The following is a 19,553-nucleotide window of genomic DNA, read 5'->3' as shown; positions in this document are numbered from 1 at the left end:
GCCACCGCCTCCCATGCTGGATTGGTGACCTTGCTTGATGGCCTTTGCCCAGAGTGGGGCTAGAGGACATCGCGGCGGAACTCCGCTGCATCCAGTAGGCGCTCGAGGGAGGGATCGCTATATCAGGGGGCAGTATGCTTCCTCCCTTTGGCAGCCATCAGTTCTCAGCAGCTTCCTATCCTTTGAAGAGCACTAGCTCTGTGCAGGGGCAGCCTTGAAACATGGCACCCAGTTTCCTGAAGGCCTGATGTAACAGTGGGGCGGGCGAATGAGAACTGCCCCACCAGTGACACGGCGTGTTTCCCGGGAATGCGTGATTAATGCGGTGGGATTGGGACGCAAAAAGCGTGAAAAGCCACCATTGCGAGTAAAAAGTCTTTTCTCCCACCCACGACAGCAGTTCATGCAAATGTGGGACCATAAGATATAGGAGCAGAAGTAGGCCCTTTGGCCCATCGATTCTGCTCTGCCGTTCAATCTGACCAGAGATCATGGCCAATCTGATTCCACCCATAATCCCTGCAAAAGATAGTCTCATCAAATATACAGGGGGTAATTTTATTTGCCGGCTGCCCAATCACACTGAAAGATGAGGCGATAGGCAGACAATAAAAATCCTCCGACCGCCAATTGCCTAATTTGAATTTTAAGTGGTCTCAAACTGGATGATTAGCACTTCTGCCTAAAACAGCCTTGTTCGTATATTTAAATCGGGTCCTAATCTGGCTGCGGGACTTCAACACAATTATCACACACCATGGGCAGACCATGCCCGCCCTACACATTGGCGCTGGATGTAGAGCAATCTAACCAGCAGTTCTTAAAGGGATCACAGAAGCTGCTCTAGAAACAGCAAAGGTAAGTTTTCTATAGGATGCACATAGGGCCAAGAGGAGCATGAAAATGGTTCAGACCTCCCATCGGTGTCGACTGGTGGGGCTAGTGGGCTTCCTGCCTGCTGCCCACCAGATTTACATTGGAGTTGAAAATTGTCTTCCATAATATCTGGATTGCGGTGGATAAGGTCCAGTCACTGGGAACTGTGGTGAAACAATGAGGCTGTAAAGTGATACACATCTCCACAGGGAAGGAGAGAGAAAGGGAAGGAAACTGCAAAGTAAGAGCAAGCATGGGTCACTTTCCCTCTCCCCAATTTCAGAGCCGCATTGGTGGAGTTCTGGGAGAAGGGCATTCTTCTGCCTCTACTCCAGAGCTCAGATAATCTAAGACAGGGGAATAAAATGCTTCCAAAAGAGGAATGTTCTCTATCAACACAAAAAAAAGAAACTTCATTTATCACACTGAGTTTCAGGTTTGAGATCCAAAGTCAATCAATTTCTCTTGCTGGTTATGATTATCAAAAACACTTGGAAATTTATTTTTGGAAACCACTGAAATGTAAGCATAGATCAAGTGATTCTGTCAAGTCATAACTGTGTTTGAGGAACTGGCATACTTTACTGGTCTTGGATGTAATGCCAGGTGGGGAAATTGGATCCGGTTTTGGAAAATAAGGGGAAATAGAGGGCATAGTGGAACGCCATGCTTGACTTACTGATAGCTTAATAGTTCAACGTAAATACTTTTAAATGAATTGCATTAAACTGTCCAGATGCCAGGATATTTGTAGACTCCTGTTAAATGTGTTTTTTTTTTCTCTAACCTCTAACCCCCAACCCAAATCTCCCCTCCCTTGTTTTTTTAGGCAGCCTACAAAGCATGGCTGTGCTCGGAGTATTTCAAAGCCACACAGCTTCTGTGTCCTCGCAGGATTCCTTGTAAGCAATACTGCCTGGAAGTCCAGGCTCGATGTCCGTTTATTCTACCAGACAACGAAGACCTAATCTATGGCGGGTTGCCAAGCTTCATCTGCACAGGTACAGATCCAATACTGTTCTATGTGGTTAAGACAATTGTGACTCAAGCTCTATGTTTGCGAAATTCTCAAAAACATCTTCCAAGTTTCTTCTCCCACCATCTTCAATCTCTTTCTGCGCCTAGACAGTGAATGACAGAATGTGATTCAGTCATAGTTGAACCTGATCCTGTTCCTCACACAACACTCAAAGGCACTAAAAAGAGCATTATACTGTGGATGCTGGAAATGTGAAATAAACACAGGCAACAATGGAAATACTTTTCTTCTCCACCGATGCTGCCAGACCTGCTGAGTTTTTCCAGGTAATTCTGTTTTTGTTTTGGATTTCCAGCATCCGCAGTAGCTTTTTGTTTTTATATTTTTTAATGGAAATACTCAGCAGGTCAGGCAGCAACTGTGAGGAGGATGAAGAAAGACTTGCATTTATGTAGTGCCTTTCGCAACCACTTCAAAGCACTTCACAGCCAGCGAAGTGTATTCACTGTTGTGATGTAGAAACACAGCAGCCAATAACTCACAGCAAACTCCCACAAACAGCAATGTGAAAATTACCTGATAATCTGTTTTTGTGATGTTGATTGAGGGATAAACATTGGCCAGGACACTGGGGATAACTAACTGCACTTCTTCAAAATAGTGCCATGGGATCTTCTGTATCCACCCAAGTATGCAGATGGGCCCCAGTTAAACGTTTCATCTGAAAGACACCTCCAACAGCACAGCAGTCCCTCAGTACTGCACCAGCATTGATTTTTGCACTCAAGCCCCAGAGCGGGACTTGAACCCTTAACCTTATAACTTAGCAGCAAGAGTGCTACCGACTGAGCTATGGCTTTGAAGAAAACATGATTAACATAAAGTTCCTCTCTCTGCTGCCTTGACCTGCTGAGTATTTTCCAGCATTTTCTGTGCTAGCTCACATGTGCTTTCTAGCAGGCATCAGTGCATTGATTCTGTTCCCTATATTCAGTTCCTGCCCACCCCCCCCCGTTAAAATTAGATAGGGTCAAGGATTTAAACAGGGACCTCCTGATCTGCTTTGGTTCAGAATCATTTCATTATGCCTGGCCCTTAGGATCTGGTGAAATAAACCTAGATTGAGTGGGGCCATCAAACAATTTAAAATGAAGCGGGATAAATATTTGGGGTGACCAGGTGTCCCGGTTTTGCTGGGACAGTCTCTTTTTTTCACTAAACGTCCCACGTCCCAACAATTTTCTCCAAATTGCTCAAATGTCCCGGTTTTCAGCTCCCCTGAGTCCCCTCCTCTTTAAACCCCCCCCCACCCCCACCCCCTCGTGTTCCACTTACTGTCAACAAACCCATAGGAATCCCCCTCTAGCACTGCGCTGCACCCTGGGAATCGGAATGCCACCCACTGTTAAGCACCTGAACTGGGAGGCTCCCATTTGCACTGAAGTCCTTCTCACTGGCATCCGAAGCTGGGAGGGTATCAGCCTCTGGATGATGACAGAAGATTGACAGCAATGTCTGCCAACCACAGGCTGCACTTGATAAGGTAGTCGGACGACGCTCAGCGGTAAATCACCAATCAGTGCTGAGGAAGTTGGCAGGCAAGTTCAACCAAACTTCTCATTGAAAGATTGCCTGCTTTCCTGCTTGTGTGCTCTGGGTGCTAACAAAATCTCCAAACTTGAGGTACATTTGCTAGCTTAAAATTCCAGTTTCTGCCTGAAAACATCTATTGTTAGAACCCAGTGTGCAAATGAAAATAAGCAAGACTTTTAAATAGAGATTGATCTTACCATTGTGCATTGCACAGTTGAGACGGAGCAGAATAGAGGATTCTGGGATCTTCTGGCCAACAAAGCCTTTTTCTAAGAAAATCTGGTAGAAATGTCATTGAAACAAAAGCCCTTTGATTCGTAACTACTGTCTTCAATAATTGGTTATCTTAATGGGTTTGCCAACTCTGGCTGGACATATTCTGGGAGATGTCATCACATGACAACTGCCCCTCCCCCAGACACCTGCCATTGGTCATCCAGCATGTCAATCATCACTGAATCCCACCTTCCCAAGGCTTTTCAACGTGTTCCAGTTTTGACTTTTGAAAATCTGCTGGTCACCTTATTTATATTACTATTAAAATTTTCCATCTTTGTTAATCTTGGGTTTTAATTGCAGCAAGGACTCTGAGCTGCAGGCTATGACTGTGGACTCATGAACTAGCTGGGGCCCCTGGGGCTGCTGTAGACATGGGCTGCAGCTGGCCTCAGGCTCACTGACTATGGACAACAATCACCCCATTGTCACTCCTGGGAAGAGAGTCCCCACACACACACACACACACACAGGACACAGTGACCGCACGTGCGCATTTCATGGCGCCAGCACATGCACCCAACTAAGCCACAAATACACAGAACACAATCAGTTTCGTACATGCACAGAGGTTTAGGTGAGGTAGGTTGAAGACTTTGCTGCTTTCTGCACCTAACTGCTACCATTAATACACGTTGAAAGAATTAATCATTCCACACCACTCCTCCAAAAAAAAACATCTGAGGCAGTCTTAGCTAAGTTGCAGAGGGATGGCCAAATGTGTCCGTAAATGTCACTCTCAGACAGACTGACAGGAAGCATTGTAGATGTTGCCCTTGTGTGGAATTAATGGTGATTAATGGGCAGCTTTGTATTATGGAGCCATGCATAACCGATTAAAATTTCTCTAAACACATTGCATGCAGGAAAAAAAAGCATTTTTTAAAAAAATTCAAATGACCCCAACAACAGCAAGGGTTCTGCAGGTCCCTGGGCTGAAAGAGCGGGTCTTCTCCACTGCAATTCTTCTGTGTTTTTCTGAGCTGGTACAATCGTGCCCGTTTTCCACATGAGTTTCAGTAATGCAAAAGTACCTAGGGCAGGTTTTTCCAGTCGGCGGACAGGGGTGGGGCCCGCTCGCCGACGCATTTTCAGTTCGGCGGGCGTGCAGCTGAATCGGCTGCACGTCCGCCGAACTGTCAACGGCCTGTTAAAGCCAATAAAAACGAATTAACCTCATTGATGGACCTGCCCGTCTAGCCTTAGGGTTGGCGGGCAGGCCGGGAGCCCAGGCGGGCTTCAGAAAAAGCATGAGACCTCATCCACGGGCGGGATGAGGTTCCATGAGGGTATTTAAATTTTCATTAAATGTTTAAATAAAAGTTATGGCCATGTCCCAACTCATGTGACAGTGTCACATGAGGGGACATGGCGGGGAAAAAATTCAAACATGTTTATTATAAGTTTTAAATCAGAGCCGATCTCCCTGAGGCAGCACTTTGCCTCAGGGAGACCTGTGCACTCTTTCACCTGCACGTGCAAAAGAGCACATTCCTGGCTGAGGAAATCCACCCCCCCCTCTCCCTTCCCCCGCCCACACAGGGAGTACATAGCGCTTCCTGGCGGACATCACACTGGGCAGGCCTTAATTGGCCTCCACACGTAAAATGGCTGCGCTCCCCCCCACTTCGACCGAGGGCGCCGATCGGAAGGTCGCCTGCCGTCACCTGCTCCTGCACTTCCCCACCAATGGGGGTAAAATGCTGCCCCTAGTGTTATTCAGCATTTATTTATCCTGGTTTGTTTTTTCCTCTGTAGGTCCATTTGTAATGGGAGCATGTGTGCTGTTTTCCGCATCTATTTCCAGGTACTCGGTCTGTCTGTTACCTTCTGTCAAGTACTCGCTGGACAGAGTGCACTGTTGCGCCAAACAGTCAAGCCTCCTTGCCCACACCTCAAGCAACGCAATGCCCCCTTCTTAGACTTAATTAAGGCTTAGTGCCTTCAGTCCCATATGGGACAATAGGCAGTAAGACTTCACCACCAGCCCTGCTCCATCACAATCTCTTTCATTCCAGCCAAGATGGTGTCCCCCACTCTTGAAGATCCTCCTTAAATGTATTTTGCCAGGTCTTCTTTAGCTAGCCCCATCTTCTCCTTCCACCTGGTGGGGCCCACTCCACTGTCACTCTGGTGGAGCATGTGTCCGGAAGGCAAAGGACGTGTCCTGCCATTAGTCATCTATCCGTCACATTGTCCTGCAGGTGCCTCTGACCAGTCCTCTGTCACACTCGTCATTGGTGATGCTGTCTCTCCATGTGATGCCCAGGGTCTTATGGGGGTGAAAGACATTCAACATACGTACCTTTGTTGTTCTCTTCCATGTGTTGTTGGCATAGACTGTGGTTGGTACTAGTATGGACAGGTAGAGTTGCAGATTCATGGCCATGTTAATGGTATTGGATTTCCAAACCGTGTGGAGCCACTGGAAACTGATGCTGTTTTGCTGATTCTTGTGTGGATGCTTCACCACCTTCGCTGGGCATCTAATTCTAAAGGCAGGTCCACTCTGCTGTATGCCCACAATTGGCATTCATGCCTTCATATTGCAACCTTTGCCCTCTTTGATCTATACCTGCCTCATAAGACCTTTGAAAACTGCTTTGACCACTTTAGTGCCTTTACTGCTTTAGTTTTGACGAGCAACTCTTTAAGAGCTCTGGTTTCAGCGGATCATCCCTCATTTCACTCCCTGTGTAAGGTTCAAGTGTGCACATCAAGCACGCGTAAGTTATTAGCTTTAGCTTGCTGTAGTAAATCCAGCAGTCAACCCTCCATTGCAGTTGTGCAAGTGTCTTCAGTGCTCATGAAACCATTTTCCCCAGGATCACAGAATCGAATCTTTAAAGCCGGAAGATCTCAGGCACTTGAGATTCATCCACAGAGGAATCCTGCATTCATGAAAAGGGGCTTGGCAGTAAGATATTATCCTAGTATCCCTCCACAGAGGACTGACCCACACCAGTTTGTCTCTGTTCTCCGCTCTGGTAACTTGTGCAATATTTTATTTTTTAAAAAAAGCTTCCCAAATGGCTTAGCTGGTAAATGGATTGGTGATCACCTCCATGTTAAGCAGCACCTGCTGTGCACGCTCAGGAGCCCCACCCTGGCGCGGTCTCTGTTGCATTTGCTGCAGAGGAAGACGGTGGGGCTGAGAAGGTGCATGGTTCACTGGCCTCTGTTTTCCCTGGGCCCTCTTCTCGGCCAGCTGAGCTTCTTGTTTCTGCTCACCTCTTCCATTGCCCTTCCCAATAGTCAGCCTGCAGAGGTCATGGCCGTCAGCGACTGTTTCCCAGTTGTTGGACGACTGTTGACTGGACCTGAAAAACCAATTAATTACATTGGAGTATTTTGATATGTTTGGGGAGAATTGACAAGGCACTATATAAATGCAAGCTCTCTAAATGTCTCCTAACCGGTCGTTGTTTGCAATTAAGAAGAATGAATGGCTGAGGTCTGTAGCTTCACTGACTGCAGAGTGACTGATTGCGTTGAAGAAGACAGATATCTTTTAAGATGGTCGTTTGACCCCAACATAGTGACATAGTGCTGCTGAAGTTCACCCCGGCTGCTGCCATGGGACACCCCAGCTCCATCACAAATGGCACAGGTGTCCAGAAAACTTTATGCTCTGACCCCAGAAATTCAAATGCAATCAAGGCCGATACTGGTCAGCAGATGGAACTCCCACCAAATTGTAGTTATGGCAACGGAACCCGTGATCTCTAGGGTCACACTTAGTCGCACAAGTGGGGAGTGGAAATGTGTTGAGAATTTTTTATATTTTATTTGTACCGCATTTTTGATCTGGGTTGCTGATGTATCATGGAGTATAGGCTTGTAAAAAATTTATTAGGCGATGTTTAGTATTGAAAAAGTGGCACTGTTGCTGCAAAGTTTCAACACTTTCAGCTACTTTTGGCTTTTGCAGTACTTAGTATCTTGTCAGCTGTTTTCAATCATTAAAAATCACAGTGGGATGCTGGTGAGCTGTGCCATACACAGTTTGAACAGTGTGTGTGGAGTCCAACATTTCCCAATCTCATAGTGATGTGAAGAGGCACTGAAAACATGGCTGTCATTAGCAGGGCTATGAAAATAAGCCAATACCATTCCCTTTAGCGAAACATGAAAGCAGCATGAATATATATTTTTCACTATCCTATTCCTTTCTCTGTTTTATCTTCTCACTATTACTTTGCAACCCACCTCTCTGTGGGGTTTGCATCTACTGCAGTTGTTTTATTTCTCTTACTTTCTCCATCTCTCCTCCGAGAGAAAGCAGGAGAACACACACAGATGGAACTGCTCCCTCCCCTGCTCATTGCAGCTTAAGATTGAAAACTGAACAGAGACCCAGACCTATCAGTGCATTGAATGCTACACCCACAAAGAGCTAAATATTACACTTAGGGCAGAATTTGTAAGGCTGTACTTTATTATAGAATACTGATAGAGACAAGCATAGGATACAAAATCGAAGCTATAATGGTGTAGATGTATGCTATATGTTAGGAGGAACCTGTAAGAGAGACAGACACCAAGATGGTCAGATCACATGTTTAATTACATCATCACACACTGAGCATGCTCATAACATATGAATATACTATACTGCTGCCCCCTTTTAAAAAAAAGTTTTTTTAAAAATAAAACGATTTAATCTTACATTAACTATACAGCTTTAAAAGCAATCAAATATTTGAGAATATGCTCTGTCAAAATTCTGGAACTCCCTCCCTAACAGCACTGTGGGTGTACTTACCCCACATGCGCTGCAGCAGTTCAAGAAGGCAGCTCACCACCACCTCCTCAAGGGCAACTAGGGATGGGCAATGATTGCTGGCCCAGCCAGCGATGCCCACACCTCATGAATGAAAAAAAATGCACACTTGGCAAAATAACAACTGAATATTTTTCTTCTTTACACTATATCTAAGAATCGAGTCTAACAACTTGCAAATTCTTCCTAATCTCACAAATGTTGGTGTAGGGTCAGGTTTGATCTGCCTGGGTTCAGTTCAGTTCAGAAGATCTTGTTTCTTTTTTTCAGACCTCTGTTTAATTTGCTTTCTTTTGATCCGCATTTATGTCTTTGTGGTTTATTATCTCAGCGAGTTTATAAACAGCCTCTTTACATTCCTGATGAGTTACCTTTTCCTAATTAGCTACCACGTTGTTTAAGTCTTCCTCCCTCGCTTGGTACAATTCCAGTTGCAGTCTTTTGTTTTCCTTTTCACAAAGTCCTTCCACACTCTTTGAAATGTTTGATTCACCCATGACCATCGTTGTGAAGGAGTTTTTGGCGGTTTACTCTGCAATTTTGACAAAAGGCATATTTGCTAACCAATGATTCTAGATCATCATCTAGGCCAGGCCAGTACACAAAACTTCTGGTTATGTATTTCATGCTAACTACTCCCGTGTGTTCAGTATGAAGTTCTGCCAGAATCTTGACACTTAAAGAATGAGGTACTACAACTCTGTGATCCCACTAGCACTCTGCTCTGCTTGCTGAACTTGTTCTCACATTGAACAGCTTCTCTCTCAACTCTACTCACTTGCTGCACGTAAAAGGTATTGCTATGGACACCTGCAGGTCCTAGCTATGCTTGGTTTTTTAATGAAAAATATGGAACATTTCTGCATTACACATGCCCCCTCCATCATCTCTTTTTCCTATACATTGATGACTATGGGTGCCACTTCCTGCTCACACCATGAACGGGGAAATTTCATTGACTTTGTTTCCAATTTCAACCCTTCTGTCACCTTCACATGGTCCATCTCTGACTCTTCCCTTCCTTGACTTCTCCGTCTCCATTTCTGGGGACAGGCTATCAACCAATATTCACTACAAGCCCACGGATTCCAACTGCTACCTTGACTACACCTCCTCTCAGCCGCTTCCAGTAAGGACTCTATTCCATTCTCCCACTTCCTCCATCTCTGTTACGTCTGTTCAGATGATGCACCCTTCGATGCAAGCGCTTCCTTTTACCTCAACCGAGGATTCCCTCCCCAAAGTGCTTTTTTTTAACCGTTTCACAGGATGTGCATGTCACTGGCTAGGCCAGCATTTGTTGCCCATCATTAATTGCCCTTGAGAAGGTGTTGGTGAGCTGCCTTCTTGAACCGCTGTAGTCCATGTGGTGTAGGAACACCCACAGTGTTGTTAGGAAGGGAGGTCCAGGATTTTGACCCAGCGACAGTGAAGGAACGGCGATATAGTTCCAAATCAGGATGGTGTGCGGTTTGGAGGGGGACTTGCAGCTAGTGATGTTCCCATGTGTCTGCTGTCCTTGTCTTTCTAGGTGGTAGAGGTCACAGGTTTCGAAGGTACTGTCGAAAGAACCTTGTAGATGGTACACACTGCTGCCACTGTGTGTCAGCATTGGAGGGAGTGAATTTTTAAGGGGTGGATGCAGTACCAATCGAGCGATCTGTTTTGCCCTGGTCTTGAGTATTGTTGGAGCTGCAATCATTCAGGCAAGTGGAAATATTCCAACACATTCCTGACTTGCGCCTTTCTGGTCATTAATAACCCCAGGATGTTGATACTGGGGAATTAATTGATGACAATGGCGTTGTCTGTCAAGGGGATATGCTCAGATTCTCTCTTGTTGACAATGGTCATTGCCTGGCATTTGTGTAGCACAAATGTTACATGCCACTTATCAGCCCATAAACAGGGCCCTCCACCATGTCCGTTATATTTCACAAACTTCTGCATTCACTCCTCCCTTTTCCTCCCCCAACCATGACAGGGTTCCCCTTGTCCTCAACCTCCACCCCACCAGCCTCTGCTTTAAAAGAATCACCCTCTGCCATTTCCGCCATCTCCAGCATGATGCCACCACCAAACATATGTTTCCCTTCCCTTCCCGTTCAGCATTCCAAGCGGACATTTCTCTCATGGCTCTGTGATCCACTCCTCAGCAACCCCAGCATATGCTCCCTTTCCTATGGCATCATTCCATGCAAGTGCAGGAGATGCAACACCTGCCCTTTTACCTCCTCTCTTCTCACCATCCAAGGCCCCAAGCACTCTTCCCTGGTGAAACAGCGATTTACTTACGCTTCTTTCAATTTAGCACGCTGTATTCACTGTTCAGAACATGGTCTCCTCTAAACTGGGGAGATCCAATGCAGACTGGGTGTAGCAGACCTGCGACAGTGTTCCAATGAAGCCCAACACAAAAGCTTGAGGGTACAAGCGCTTCTGATACGTCTTCCTTTTACCGCAACTGAGGATTCCCTCCCCAAAGTACTTTTTTTTAACCCTTTCACAGGATGTGCATGTCGCTGGCTAGGCCAGCATTTATTGCCCATTCCTAATTGCCCTTGAGAAGGTGGTGGTGAGCTGCCTTCTTGAACTGCTGCAGTCCATGTGGTGTAGGTTCACCCACAGTGCTGAACAGAGGTGTTCTGCAAAGTGGTCGACCTCATCTTCCAACTGGGCACTTAACAGTTTCGAACTCAACATCAAGTTCAACAATTTTAGTCAAAACCTCTGCCTTCATTTTGTCTAGTTTCTTTATTTGTTCACTTTGCATTCAGCTGGCTGCTCTTCAGCCTTCAGACTCACGCCCTATCTGGACACCATCTTTTGTTTCTTTATTTTACCTATTGTCACAAAACCTTTTGCTATTTAGACTCTGAATAAGGGGTGGGCCATTTAAGACTGAGATGAGGAGGAATTTCTTCACTCAGAGGGTGGTGAACCTTTGGAATTCTCTACCCCAGAGGACTGTGGAAGCTCAATCATTAAGCATGTTCAAGGAAAAAAAATCGATGAATTTCTGAGATTAATGACATCAAGGGATATGGTGATAGTGTGGGAAAGTGGCATTCAAGTAGGCGATCAGCCAAGATCTAATTGAATGGCGCAGCAGCCTCGAAGAGCTGAATAGCCTACTCCTGTTTCTTACATTCCTCTCCTACCCTCCGCCCTATCACAGACCTTCCCTTTTGTTCTCTCTCCTCCTTCCCCTCACCACTCCCCATTCCCCCTACCGTCCCCCCACTTTTCACTTGCTCAAAACTTATTACAATTCTATCCTTCTTCAGTGCTGATGAAGTGTCATTCTGTCTCCACAAATGTTGCCTGACTTGCTGAGTATTTCTAGCATTTTCTGTTTTTATTTCCGATTTCCAGCATCCGCTGTGTTTTGGCTTTGCATTGTTGCAGTGTTTTGCAATATCCCCACTGTGCTAACACTGGAAAACCGCTTCATGTGGTGAAAAAGAGGAGGTTTTCTGCGAGATTTGGTCCTATCTCAATTGCAAATCTCAAAAGCAACGATAGATATTTTACATCATTGTTCTTAATTGGGAGAGGATTGACCACTCTTCTACACAACTGCCACTTTGATGTGTGAAACCCATTGATTTAGAACTCAGCAAGCTTGTAGATTTCCTGTGTAATTTCAGTCCTTGACAACCAGTGTGACATTGCATGCTGATGGCAAATGGTCACTGAGGAATCTCTTCTCAGCGGTTGAATTTTCTTCTTAACAAAACTTTGTTTTTCCTAATTTTCTTTCCTAAGGCTGGTGATTTATGTTGAGTTCTGGTTCCCTTAGTTGCCAGTAATATACTACCTCAGCCAAATGGCCACCCTTCATGGGTGAGGTTGAGCATTGAGTGTCAGCGGGCAATTTGAGTTGGGAGACAGTGCATTGCGGCTCTGACCTTATCGCCCTCTGATTTTCACACACAGCACACTTTTCAACTGGTCAGCAGAACCTGGTTGATATTTCCGCTGTCCAACATGAGGTGCTACAGCCAATTATAGCACTCCAGCTACTATCCTGGTTGGGATCTGCTCACTCACTTAAGGGAGGCATGGTGGTAATGTCACGGGACTAATAATCCAGAGGCCCAGACTAATGCTGTGGGGATATGGGGTCATATCTCACTATAGCAGCTGGTGGAATTTGGATTCAATAATTCTGGAATATAAAGCTGGTCTTAGTGATGGCGACTTTGACAACTACCATCGATTGTTGTAAGAACCCATCTGGTTCATTCGTCCCCTTTAGGGAAGGAAATCTGCCACTCTTGCCCGGTCTGGGCTACATGTGACTCCAAACCCACTGCAATGTGGTTGACTCTTAATTGCTCTTTGAAATGGCCTAGCGAGCCACACAGTTCAAGGGCAAGTGGGGATGGGCCACAAATGCTGGCCTTGCCAGCGGTGCACTCATCGCATGAAAGAGTTTAAAAAAAGCTCCAGATGAAAAGGGATCAAGCCTAGAAGCTTTGTGCATAACACAATATTACACCAGACTGTGTTAATGGGATGGCACTGAAAACATCTTTTTCAAATCCTATTCCCACATGGAACAAAAATAATGACAATTACGCTGGTTCAAGGCTTTTTATTGGCAGTCTTCGCTTCCAAAACTGGGTTAATCGTGTGCATGTGTTCTCACTCCACTTCAATGGTGTAGCTTAACAGTACATAGCATTCCGACGGAAAGAAATAGCTGATTCAATTCTAACAACGCTCATTACTGAATTATTGCCACAGTAGGCAAGTGGAGCAAATCAGGATTTGGATTGCTTTTAAAAATCCAAGCAAGGTCAGAATTTTCTTTAGTTTCTAAATTGAAAGAGAAAACAAATTAAGTTTTGATTCCTCTAATTTGTTCTCGGCAAATTTTAAAAGCCCAATCTTACTATTAAAATATTTGGTTTTGTGGTGTACATTAGCACAGTGCCAAACTAGAAATGTAGAGAAAACTGACCAGCAGCTTCAAATAAACAGGCATAGCCCCCCAACTCCCCGCAACAAAGGAAAACCTGGCAGGGATTCAAATAAATACAGTCACTGTGAAGATAATAAAAAGTGCTCATCATAACTTAAGCTGCAGGTATACCCAATGTTCCATCACTTTAATTTTGGGACAGATGCTCCTAAAGTACAACAAGGCATATTTAACATATGTGACAAATTTAGAAATTACCGATGGTGGGTAAAAGAAAATTATACTTTATCTTCAGTTCATTCTATAATTTTTCCTTTCAGACCTGTTGGAAGGATTAAAGATACTTTGAAGGTTGAAATGTTTCAAAAGGTTTTCCATACAACTTTACAGAAATCGGTTCCTTTAATCAGAGATCCAAGCCCAGGACCATCATTTCAGTTTGTGAGCTGAGATAGTTTACAACACACAACCTACAATAATCTCAAGTATATTCTGGTATTCACAGATAAAACTGGTGCATGATTACACTTGTCTCTGCCCTGGATCCCATGGCAGCCCAGAAATACAGAATCATAGAGTGAATCAGCATCAACGGAGGCCATTTGACCCTTCATGCCTGTGCCATAACTTTGGAAGAGCTATTAATTAGTCCCAGTCCCCGGCTTTTCCCCAGCTAAGTGGATTGAGAGCATGCCGATTTAAATTGTTTGTTATAAGACACCTCAGGCGGTAGCTGCTATCATTAAAAACAAACCCTGGAACCAACTTCTGACAATAAGTGAGACCAAGATCTCGGCATATGTTTTCCCCCTTTAGAAGGCCTGTGTATTTTAAACAAACACTGTTTTAGTGCCTTAATATGAAGCTAGAAAGTACTGTTGGTTTTGTCACTTCCCAGCTACTTTTGGATGCCAATACATTCAAGGACTTTGGAAAGGAAAGCAAAGGGAGAAACAAGCCAGGAAACAATATAGATTTGCCAGCATAACTTGGGTCTGTCAGCTGTGAGTCACTCAGGTTTCAAACCAGTTTGTGTAGAATAGCAACACATTTAATCATTCCTCTGTGCCGCCATATCTCATTCAGTTTTTCCTCCGCTATTTTTTGTGGGTTTTTTTGTTTGCGCACTTATATATTTTCCAGTATCCAAGGGCGCCGATGGAACATGCCAAAAACAGAGTTCAATCTTGTGTGCTTATGGGGAATTTTGTTGGTCCGATGTTACTACTTAATGTTTGCAACATCATGTTCTCTCTTTGTCTCTATTTCTGTTCCTCTTGCTACTGTCTGTCTTACTCCGATTTCGACTTAGAGTCAGTTTTGGTGGGCGAGTTTTCATTTCCGCTTAAAACTCGCTGGCTTCAGTTATGAACTGACTAGGAGGATTTCAGCTTTGAGGATTCACTAGTGAGTTTCCCATTGAATGAACTGACCTGACAAGAAACTCCACCAACCTCCAGGACTGGGTCAACTAGAGTCCTATTCAAAACAGGAATTGAACCATAGAATGATTACAACACAGAAGTAGGCTATTCGGCCCGTTCTTGACCCAACTCTCTGCAAGAGCATGTTAGTTAGTTCCAGTACCCAACCCTTTCCCTCGTAGCTCTGCAATTTTTTTCCTCTTCAGGTGCTTACCCAGTTCCCTTTTGAAAGCCATGACTGAATCTGCCTCCACCACTCTCAGGCAGTGAAACCACTTGTTGCATAAAAAGGTTTTTCCTCATGTCTCTGTTGGTTCTTTTGCCTTTCACCTTAAATCAATGATCTCAGGTTCTCAACAGTTCTGCCAATGGAACCAGTTTCTCCCCAACTGCTCTGCCCAAATCCATCATGATTTCGAATACATTTAGCAAATCTCCTCTCAATGTTCTCTTCTCTTAGGAGAACCGCCCCTACTTCTCCAATCTATCCTCATCAACCATCTCTGTTGCCTCATCAAATAAACTCAATCAAGTTGGTTAAATATGATTTTCTGTTAGCAAATCCATGCTGGTTTTTCTTAATTAATCCACACTTGTCCAAGTGATTGTTAATTTTGTTCTAGATTAAAGTTTCTCAAAACATTGCCACCACTAAAGTTAAACTGACTGGCTTGTCATTGCTGGGTCTATCCTTACACCCTTTTCTGAACAAGGATGTAGTTGCAATCCTCTAGTTGTCTGAAAACACACCTGTATCTAGGGAGGATTGGAAGATTATGGCCAGTGCCTCAGCTATTTCCACCCTTATTTCCCTTAGTATCCTTGGATGTCCCCCTCTGGTCCTGGTGACTTATCAACTCTAAATACAGCCCGCCTTTTTAACACCTCTTTATCAATTTTTAGCCATCCAATTTCTCAACTACCTCCACTTGGCAGCATCTACTTCCTTGGAAAAGGTAGATGTAGAGTACTCATTTAGTATCTCTGCTTCCATGCAAAGATCCAATTTTTTGGCCCCTAATTTGCCCCACCCCTCCTCTTACCACCCTTTTAATTTTTATATGCCTGTAGAAGACTTTTAGATTCCCTTTTCTGTTAGCTGCCAGCTTCTTCTCATTCTGTCACTATACCTCTCATTTCTTTTTTCACTTCCTCTTTAAGCTTTCTACATTCAGCCTGGCTCTCACTTTATTATCAACCTAACATCTGTCATATGCATTCTTTCTCTGCTTCACTTTGCTCTCCATGTCTTTCCCCATCCAAGAAGCTTTGATTTTGCTTGCCCTACTTTTTTTCCTTCTTGGGAATACACCTTGACTGTACCCAAGCCATCTCCTCTTTAAAGGCAGCCCATTCTTCTACAGTTTTGCCTGCCAATCTTTAATTCCAATTTACCAGATCCGTTCTCACCCCACTGAAAATGGCCCTCCTCAATTAATCGTTTTACTTTAGTTTGTTCCTTGCCCTTTTCCATAGCTAACCTTAACCTTATGATACTATGATCACTGTTCCCTAAAAGTTTCCCCATTGACACTTGATCCACTTGACTCACTTAATTCTCCAGAGCCAGATCCAGCAATGCCTCCTTTCATGTTGAGCGGGAAACATACTGCTCTAGAAAATTCTGCTGAACAACTTTAGAAACTCTTTCCCCTTCTGCCTTTACACTGTTACGATCCCAGCCAATATTAGGATAATTAAAGTCCCCCATTAACTCTACTGTATGGTTATTGCACCTTTCTGTCATTGCTGTGCAGATTTGTTCCTCTATATCTGCCCCATCCGTTCATGGAATATGTACTCTTACAAAAGAAATTGCATTCCCTTTGGGCATCTTTTCTTTCTAAAGTGCTTGGAAATGAGTTGTAGACAAATCATCAAATTTTCAGAAATCTCCCTAGAGGTGCTTAGCAAAGAGTTGAGACCGAAGAGCAAACTCCTTTCCAAAGCACTCCCAGGAGGGCTACCAAACACTCTGTCTGCCAGGCATGGAGAGAGATTTCAAAGGTTGTCAGCTCCAGAAGTGCTACCCCCACTCCCCCCAGAACTAGATATAATAGAGGGTATTCCCCAATTGGTGCCAGTCATGGCTCACTCTTGCCTCTGAACCAGAAGGTTGTGGCTTTAAGCCCTACTCTAGGGCTTGAGCACAAAGATCTAGGTTGACACTCCAGTGCAGTACTGAAGGAGTGCTGCACTATCGGCAGTGCCATCTTTCGGATGAGTTGTTAAACTGAAGCCTCAGCTGCCACCTCAGGTGGATGTAAAAGATCCCATGGCATTATTTTGAAGCAGAACAAGTGAGTTTTTCCTGGCTTATATTTATCCCTCAAACAACATGACAAAACAGATTACCTGCTCATTATCACATTCCTGTTTCTGGGAACTTGCTGTGTATAAATTGTCTGCCTTGGTTCCAACATTACAACAGTGACTAGACTTCAAAGATTACTTCATTGGCTGTAAAGAGCTTTGCGATGTCCTGAGGTCATGGAAGATGTAAAATAAATGCAATTCTTTCTTTCTTAATGGCCTTACGAGAGAAGCAAGGGTGAATCCTGCGCTTCCTATATCCCTCTACCTACAACACATGGCAGAATTTCTTCAACCCATCTCCCAACACTCTCAACAGTTCCCTTTCTGCATCACTTCACTCATCACCCAGCACACCATCTCTCAGTTCATTGCAAACAGACAATAATCTTTTCTTTGCTCACTTGAAAATACTGTAGCCACTAGTATTCATATGACTCGCCAGCCAATGTACAATCACTAACTTCTCTCAGGCCTCATCCCTCACTTCACACTCCATACACTTGCATCCCATTTAACTACTCCTCAGCCCGATTCCATCTGCTCCACCTCAGCATGTGCACTACCAGCACAAAGTCCACACATCTGCACTCTCAGCAGCTGTTTGCTATCCCCTGCCCCCGATTTCTGCAGGACAAAGTGGCCCAGAGCAGTAAGTCAAGGGGATGACCACCCAAGGTCTCAAGACCTTCACTGGACTGGAGCAGGAAACCATAGAAATCTGGGAGCCTGCCATAACTTTGAGGCTGGAGATTTCTCTGAAAAGGGTGTCTCTGACAATTACTTGTACCCTTTCATTAATCATTGGGAAAACACAGATTCAGCCACCTCGGTTGCATTAAACTTTTTTGTGATGCAAAACACACATCCAAGGAAGAGGGTCCTCTACATAGTTTTACATAGGATATATGGCACAGAGACAGGCTATTCACTCCAACCACTCCAGGCCAACCAACATTTATGCTCCACTCAAGTCTCCTCCATCTTTTCTCATCTAAATCTATCATTGTAGCCATCTATTCCATTGTCCCTCACATGCTTGTCTAGTTTCCATTTAAATACATCCATACTATTTGCTTCGACCGCTCCCTATGGCAGCGAGTTCCACATTCTTACCACTCTTTGGATGAAGAAGTTTCTTCTAAATTCCCTGTTGGATTTCTTGGTGACCTTCTTATATAAATGATCTCTAGTTATGCTGTTCCCCACAAGATGAAACATTCTCCATGTATCCACCCTATCAAATTATTTCATCATTCTAAATACCTCTCTTAGGTCCCTCCTCAGCCTTCTTTTTTCAAGAGAAATGAGACCCAACTTGTCAATCCTCTGTCAATCCAATGTACTGCTGCATAGAAACCATCACATATGCCCAATCACTTCCAGGCACAGACATTAGCACTGCAACTGCATTAGGGAGTGAGGTAGAGAGGTCTGCACCTGGCAATGTTCTTGGCATTAGTCCATCAGAGCAGTGATGGCTGCAACAGCCCAGAAGACACCTCACTAGACTTCAAGGTCCTCTCCCAGATCTGCAAAGTTTGGGGACCCAGTAATGAGAAGAAAGCTGCTTCCCTCACACAGACAGTTGTATGAGGTACTTGAAGACTGGCCAAGGAGTTTCACCAGCATGGCTGCAAGTATGGAGGAGTCCGCATCTGGCCAGTGTAATGTTCTATCACATGGCACTAGCACTGTGCAGTCTATTTTGGAGAGTGTGACCAAGTCTAGGGATGCTGTAGCCAAAATCCATATTTGTAACTTCAGTGGAAACAAAGAAAGGCTGTCATGCAGTCTCTCGGCTCACACCCATGCTCTGTCTTTAACAGAAAGGCGTCCACTATACAAAGATAGGTAGAAAAGCAAGTTGTGCAGAAAACACTAAGGCGGGAATTTTACCTTCGGCATGCCGGTGCATGCCCAACACGCCCGAGCATAATATGACGCACGATGATGTAGGGCGTGCGTCCCAACGTCATCGCGCACTCGCACGATTTCTCATTCGGGGGGGGGGCGCGCACCGGAGTCAGCTGCGCACCTGCCGATAATTAAAAGGCTTATTAAGGCCATTAACAAGAAAATTAACGTGAACTTTACATTGCCCATCCAACCTTACGGTTGGCGGGCAGGCGAAAAGGCCAAGCGGACTTTACATTTTTTAAGAAACCTCATCCAAGAGTAGGATGAGGTTTCTTAAAGCTAATACAAATTAAATAAAAACTTTATTTTGAATTTAAAAACGTGTCCCATCTCATATGACTGTGTCACATGAGGGGACGTGTTTCATTAAATTTTTATTGTATTAATTTTTGTAAAAAGCGCTTTGATCTCCCTGAGGCAGCTCCGTGCCTCAGGGAGATTGAAGCGCTCTTTCGTGCG

General features: G+C 44.5%; 1 protein-coding gene across 1 annotated transcript in view; it reads left to right on the top strand.

Moving 5' to 3' along the window:
• Positions 1–19,553, top strand: part of nalf2 (NALCN channel auxiliary factor 2) — a 394,010-nt gene that overhangs the window by 353,444 nt on the left and 21,013 nt on the right. The window contains exon 2 of the mRNA XM_078546275.1: positions 1,706–1,877. Coding sequence (XP_078402401.1) covers positions 1,706–1,877 — 172 coding nt within the window. The remainder of the gene's footprint in view (positions 1–1,705; positions 1,878–19,553) is intronic.

This window comes from Cetorhinus maximus, chromosome 8, assembly GCF_964194155.1.
Source record: "Cetorhinus maximus chromosome 8, sCetMax3.hap1.1, whole genome shotgun sequence".
Taxonomy (NCBI): domain Eukaryota; kingdom Metazoa; phylum Chordata; class Chondrichthyes; order Lamniformes; family Cetorhinidae; genus Cetorhinus; species Cetorhinus maximus.
Note: the sequence above shows the minus strand (reverse complement) of the source record. Positions and strands in the feature narration are given on the sequence as shown.